Source organism: Pan troglodytes, chromosome 4, assembly GCF_028858775.2.
Source record: "Pan troglodytes isolate AG18354 chromosome 4, NHGRI_mPanTro3-v2.0_pri, whole genome shotgun sequence".
In the NCBI taxonomy this organism is placed as follows: Eukaryota; Metazoa; Chordata; class Mammalia; order Primates; family Hominidae; genus Pan; species Pan troglodytes.
This window is the reverse complement of record NC_072402.2, coordinates 137,754,948-137,761,813: the sequence shown is the minus strand read 5'-3', so window position 1 is coordinate 137,761,813 and position 6,866 is coordinate 137,754,948. Positions and strand designations below refer to the sequence as shown.

Sequence of the window (6,866 nt, the reverse complement as noted above, 5' to 3'; positions counted from 1 at the left end):
AAGTCACTCATCCTTGGACCAGTTTCCAGTGGAGCCCAGTGCGGTATAAAATTCCCCAAGAGCTCACTGGCATTCCTGAGCTCCACATCCTTCAAGGTTAAAAGCTGGGTGTTGAAAACTCCCTGGACCCTCATTGACAGGCTAATGGATTATGGACCTGGGTGTGTGTGTGTGTGTGTGTGTGTGTGTGTGTGTGTTTTAAATCAGATGCTGGCTCCAGTGCAGCAAACTCTTCTGCCTCTTGCAAGCATCAGCCTTGGAAACAAAACAAAACAAAACAAAAAAAACCTTTTTTATGGAGCAGCCTCTGGCCCTGACAGGCTCTGGCTCTCTGTTGGCTCCCAAGAAGCCCCCCACCTTTCTTAGAGATCAGATTTTTAAAAGATGAGGTTGTACAGTGCTCAGCCAGATCCCCACGTGGCCGCTGAAGAAAGCCCAGAGTGTTGGGGACTGGGCCCTTTCTCAGCTACCACCTCTGCTTGGGTGTCCTCAATGCTAAGACAAGACACCTTGTAGCCCAACTCTTTCCAAAATGACGGGGCTGGGATTCTCCCCCACCTCAAGTCGAATATCCAGCGTTCACCAGGCGGTGGCAGGACCGAGCACGTGGTATCATTTAGGGGCTGGGCTCCAGGGTCCTCCTAGGAAAGAGGACAGCCCAAGAGGCGAGAGGCTGGCCGGCCACCCTGGCCATGGCAACCTCTCTGGCTCCTACAGCTGCTGGCCAAAGGCAGGGGGCACGCCCTGCGTCCCATTACCACGTTCATAGGATGGTGCCAGGAGCCCGTTATCTCTTCTTCGCCTTCTCCTCACGCACCACCCCCACTGTCATGCCGATAAATCCCGAGAGCAAAGGGTGGCACGATTCCTCCCGCGCCCCTGCGGGCTGAAGGCGGGCACTAAAGCAGTGCAGTCCCAAGCTTCCCCTGCAGAAGCCGCGCTCCCCACTCGGTCCGGGGGCAGAGGGGGCGCGAGAGAGCAAGTGGGCGGGCGTCCCATCCTCCGCATCCTCCTCCAGGTCCTGGCGCACAGGGTGGGAGCGCTGCGCTGCGCCGCGCTGCGCATCGCGGCCCGCTTGCCGCCTGCCCCCTGCCCTAGCTGGGCCACCTCCCCGGGCTGCCGGTGGAGGGCTAAGAGGCGCTAACGTTACGCTGTTTCCGGTTTTCCAGCGGGCTCTGTTTCCCCTCCCAAGGCGGCGGCGGCTGAGCGGCAGAGCCCCCCAAATGGCCTGGCCAGATGCGGCAGGTTTGCTGCTCAGCGCTGCCGCCGCCGCCACTGGAGAAGGGTCGGTGCAGCAGCTACAGCGACAGCAGCAGCAGCAGCAGCGAGAGGAGCAGCAGCAGCAGCAGCAGCAGCAGCAGCAGCAGCAGCGAGAGCGGCAGCAGCAGCAGGAGCAGCAGCAACAACAGCAGCATCTCTCGTCCCGCTGCGCCCCCAGAGCCGCGGCCGCAGCAACAGCCGCAGCCCCGCAGCCCCGCAGCCCGGAGAGCCGCCGCCCGTTCGCGAGCCGCAGCCGCCGGCGGCATGAGGCGCGACCCGGCCCCCGGCTTCTCCATGCTGCTCTTCGGTGTGTCGCTCGCCTGCTACTCGCCCAGCCTCAAGTCAGTGCAGGACCAGGCGTACAAGGCACCCGTGGTGGTGGAGGGCAAGGTACAGGGGCTGGTCCCAGCCGGCGGCTCCAGCTCCAACAGCACCCGAGAGCCGCCCGCCTCGGGTCGGGTGGCGTTGGTAAAGGTGCTGGACAAGTGGCCGCTCCGGAGCGGGGGGCTGCAGCGCGAGCAGGTGATCAGCGTGGGCTCCTGTGCGCCGCTCGAAAGGAACCAGCGCTACATCTTTTTCCTGGAGCCCACGGAACAGCCCTTAGTCTTTAAGACGGCCTTTGCCCCCCTCGATACCAACGGCAAAAATCTCAAGAAAGAGGTGGGCAAGATCCTATGCACTGACTGCGGTGAGTCGCCCCCTCCCTTTGCTGGAGAAAGGGGGGAGGGGCGAGGTGGTGGAGAATGGGGGTGGGGCGGGGAGGTGCTGCAGGTGCCCGGGCCTGGCAGCGTCCGGGCGCTGGGGGGTGGGGCCGCCCCTGGGCAGGGCGCCTGGCACGGGTGGGTGAGGGGGTTGGGGTTGGAGAGAAGAAGGATCAGGCTCAAAGTGTGCCAGGGGTGGGGGGCGGAGGGAGGCGCTGGCCTGTGCCAGCGGGGATCTGCGGCTGATGTATGGCATGTGGGGCTGGAAAGCTGCCATCATAGCCCAGTAGCGGAAGGAAAAACGGAGAGGTCCTGGCGGTGCTGGCCTGAGGCTCAGTGAGTCAGGAGTGACCCTCGGAGGCCTTGCCTGCCCTGCTGCCGCGGGCCTGCCGTGCCCAGGCTGGCAGGGTCTGCGGGAGCAGCTGGGCAGACTCCCAGGCTGTGAAGGCCTCCGCTTACAAGTTCTCCTAGGGAATGGTCGCCCCCGCCCCCTCCTTCCTCTCCTGGGCTCGTTGCTCTGCTCATCCACACCGCTGGCGCAGGCAGAGTTGGACTTTTTCTGCTACTGTTTTCCGTCCTCTATGTGGCTCCAGTTTTTTTCTTCATCGTGATTGCCTGTCTTTGCTAAGCAGGTAGCACATCCTTCTCTTAAGACTAGCAAGCAGACACCTTTTTTTTTTTTTTTAAGCTGTTTCTGGGGGAATTACAAGGTCTGTTGATTGTGATGATGATGAAAGAGAGTAACTTCTGCTGAATGCTTTAAGTTCAGCTCTAACGTCTTACTCGCTGGATGTATTTGACTGCATCTCTCATCTTCATGATGTTGGATGCTGCACAGGAATGCAGGTGATTAGAAACAAAACACTGAAATCTGTAGATCTCTGCAGCTGGGAATGGAAGTCTCCCATGTCAAAGTCAAAGAAATGTCAGTCTAAGAGCTTTTTCTTCTTGTCCCTGAATCCAGTACTTACTTCTTAGTAAGATATTTCAAATCAAATTGTCCCACACTGGAGTATTTGGTGTAAGCCTGTCTCATGCTTATTCAAATTGGGGTTTCGTTTTGTCCCAACTAAAGCTGAATTTGTTGGCATGCGGTGTGACTTGCTGGACTGTGTAATCGCTGAATTATGATAGATGTCCTGTACTCTCATAGAACTTGGTATGTTTACCAGTTTTACCAACTGATTCTGGGTAGTGTAGACAGGCTTTGTTTGAGTAGCAAAATATGTGTAACAGCTTATAGTAAGTTTTGCTGCCTTCATCTTTCTAGATCAATACCTATGATTTTTGGAAGCTTTCCTCCCCCACCCCCTTCAGGAGGCAAATTTTAGGAGTTTAGTGATGGGAGTATATCTAGACACTAACTATGTTAAACTGTGATCACTTTAATGAGAAGAATCTTGGCAATGTCTTAATAAGGAGGGGAAAACTTTGGGGGATAACAGCAGTTTATCGCTCTGACATTACCCTTAGGAATATTATTGACTGCTTTTTATTATTGGTTTTATGTTCTGAAATGTTTTATAAAGACAAGTAGAGACCAGCTAAGAATTTCTAATTTTTTATTCTATTAAGTATTTTGATACTTGGGGAGTATTAAAATACTCTGAGATGCCTTGGGGAGCTGTGAAACAGTATTGTACAGTGGAAAATAGATAGTAAAAATATTTATTGAATCTTGTCCAAGGACAGCTTCTGTTTGGTTGTTGGTGAGTTGCTCCTGCATTTGCACAGTGTACATCTCCACATAATCCCTAGTCTGGGCCGCTGAGGACTTGATGGTCTTTGTCAGATAACCCCATAGAGTAACTGGCTTCTCTGCTCCCTTGTCTCCCTCCTCCTACTTTCTCCTTCCCCCAACACAATACACCTTATCAATTACACATTGTTTGTTCTAGTGGGTATTTAGTAGCTTAACAGTTGAATGCAGAAATCATGAAAGATTTGAGGGTCAGAAATATGGTCTGTTTCTAGGTTATGATCATCTCATATGATCAAAATAGCATGTGTAGTATAGTTCTTAAAAAGATACATTTAGAACTGCAATCACTGGTAAAGGAAGGGCCCTCACATATCACAAATTATCAAGGATCAGGAATGTGTATGGCAGTAAACATTTTAGAATGCAAAAAACATTGCTTTGAATTGATATTCAAAGGGAAGTATATAAATAGGTACCATTTTGGGGAGCCTTATATAAGGGGATTAGAAATTAAAGGACATATTTGTGAGACTTGTGGAATTGGTGATAATATAACAGAAGAGCATAAACTGCATTTTCTTATTTTCTACTATGTGGTTAAAGAAAACATGTACTGGTAATGGTATATTAAATAAGGAAACAAAATCATCCTAACTAACCACAACACTGTCCTTGTGCTTAGCAGGAAATAACTAACAAATTCATTTTCTGTTTTCTATTCTAAAGAAAGCCCTCTGGGCCACAGGGTCATTGGGAACATTTTCTCCTTGGAGCAGATTTGCCCATTGCAAAATAGGGAAACTGGCACTTGGAAACTGTCGTCATGGCCGTTACATTGAGCAACTGAGGTTGCATTGTTGCTTTGTTTAGCTAGTTTCAGGTCTGAGTGTGTGTAGGTTCTGAGAGGTGTGGTTCTCTGGGAAGTCACCTAGAAAGCCCGTGGGTTTTTTTTTGGAGGGGGGCAAAATATGGAGGGATAATATTGTGTTTAAAAATTGGCCTCAGGAGCATCAATGCAGGAGGTCACACTGGACCTCTTCTTATCAGTCCTCATAAATGGCTCGTTTCCACCATGAAATGTTGACTTGAAGTCTGTGATCTAAGGTGGGGAAAGGTAGACAGGGGTCTTTCTGGAAGAGCAAGACCTGCCAGAGTGATATTTTTACATATCTAATGTGTATCATTTATCCAGAAAGAGTACATCTGGTGATAGAGTTGAGTAAAATCTTTGCATTTCTTAGAAGATTGCATTGTATGGAGGGAGGTGTTTTCTGTGCCTTCTGTGGAAAGGCGAGGAAAAAGAGTTAGAAAGTCCTTGCAGGGATTAGCAATTCTGTACAATGTTATAAAAACATCATGTTCTGCAAATAGTCCTGCATTTTAAAAGATGGTTGCATATATTTTGGTATAATTACACCCTATCTTGTTGTTTTCTTATATTCATGTTTTTAAGCAGTTTCCTTATTGAATAGATGCAGTAAATAGCATAAAAAATGAAGATCATTTCTTTCTTTGGGATTTCCTGATTAGCAGTTTTCCAGTGTATAGTGTACTTTGTTGCTACAAGGAAAGGTGTATTCCTAAGGATTTTTACATTCTTTAGGATAGTTTTAAATTAATGTGGCACCCAGATTCACATATTAGAGAAAGGTGGTTCACAAAATTCAGTATAGCAAAAGCGACTACATATTTTTTAAATGCTGTTTATTTAAAGAATCTTTTCTTCCCCAGCCAGCTGGAAACCCAGCTGTGCTGCAGCCTGAAGATGGGAAAGTGAAACTAGATTAGAAACTGACCAGTCCTAGTGATGAGGACAAGGCATGGTTGTAGATTTAAGGATTGAATTACCACCCTAATGTCATTATTTCTTGTAGTGGCTGCTTTCCTCGGCAGACTGCATTCTTGGGGTAGGAACAATAGCTTATCTTTGAGGTCTTCTTTCTCCTAGCTCTCCTGCCCTGCCGCGTTTCGTACTTTGCCTGGTTTATAGAAGGACTCTCCATCAGTGTCATTTGAATGGATAAAGTCAAGTGAAGTTAAAGAAAGCCTCCAGATTAAAACTAAAACAATCTTAACTCTCTGACCTGTGACATCAAGTCCTGTGCTGAAAAGCTGAGTTTGATGATAGCCTTTACCTGTCGCTATGGGAACCTTTCTTCCGAAAGAATCATTATCAACTAGAGTACTTAACCACAATGTGCTTAATCATTGTGCTGATTAGCGTTAATGGGATTTGAGCACTGGAGAATAAAGATCTTGCTGGAAAAGACCCTCTTATTTTTTTTTCTTTTGGAAGGTAGATTACTACTTGCCCACCCCCAAATTTAAACAAAAATAAAACAACCGTCGGTTTGAATTAACAAACAGTTTGAGAGCTAGGGATGGTGGTATATTAACAATCTAGGTGACTAACTTCCTCTCGGCCCCTAATCAAAGCAAGTGTGCTTCCCCTTTACCATCCTGTTTTATCTAGGGCATTTTAATTTTATTTCCTAATATCAATTAGTTTTTTCTTTATAAAATTATATTTATATTTTTGGAGCTGTAGCACATTTATATGGCTCAAAATTCAGAAAATACATAAAAATATATGATGAAAAGTTTCCTTCTTAATCCCTGTTCTCAGCTACCCAGCTTTAAGGCTCTGTGGTAAAATATTCAGGAATAATTTATTCTTGAAGTGTGTGTTTCTCTAAAAACACAATGTTTTTCAAAGCAGTCTTTTTTTTTTTGAGATGGAGTCTTGCTCTGTCGCCCAGGCTAGAGTGCAGTGGCACATTCTCAGCTCACTGCAACCTCCGTCTCCCTGGTTCAAGCGATTCTCCTGCCTCAGCCTCCTGAGTAGCTGGGATTACAGGCACCCGCCACCGCGCCCGATTAATTTTTGTATTTTTAGTAGAGACGGGTGTTCACCATCTTGGCCTGGCTGGCCTCGAACTCCTGACCTCGTGATCCACCCGCCTTGGCCTCCCAAAGTGCTTAGATTACAGGCGTGAGCCACCGTGCCCGGCCCAAAGCAGTCTTAAATTTTCTTTCAACAGAGGGAGAATGTTAATTTTGCCATTAAGCCAATTTTGTGGTAAATTCTTCCCAGGTAATACATATTTTCTTAACCTGGCCCAAGATCTTATCTACCTAGTTCCAATGATCTCTGAGTCCTCTATCTCAAGTATCTATTAAAGGATCCTCTTTTCTCCTCAATA

General features: G+C 47.9%; 1 protein-coding gene across 4 annotated transcripts in view; it reads left to right on the top strand.

Annotated features, from left to right (window-relative positions):
* The first annotated feature begins 206 nt into the window (after positions 1–206).
* Positions 207–6,866, top strand: part of NRG2 (neuregulin 2) — a 199,765-nt gene continuing 193,105 nt past the window's right edge. For 3 of the 4 annotated variants that reach the window (XM_003310853.6, XM_003310854.6, XM_063810737.1), the window contains exon 1: positions 207–1,948. In XM_003310853.6, coding sequence (XP_003310901.2) covers positions 1,237–1,948 — 712 coding nt within the window. In that variant the 5' untranslated portion in view covers positions 207–1,236. The remainder of the gene's footprint in view (positions 1,949–6,866) is intronic. The other variant, XM_003310851.6, reaches the window with a different exon arrangement.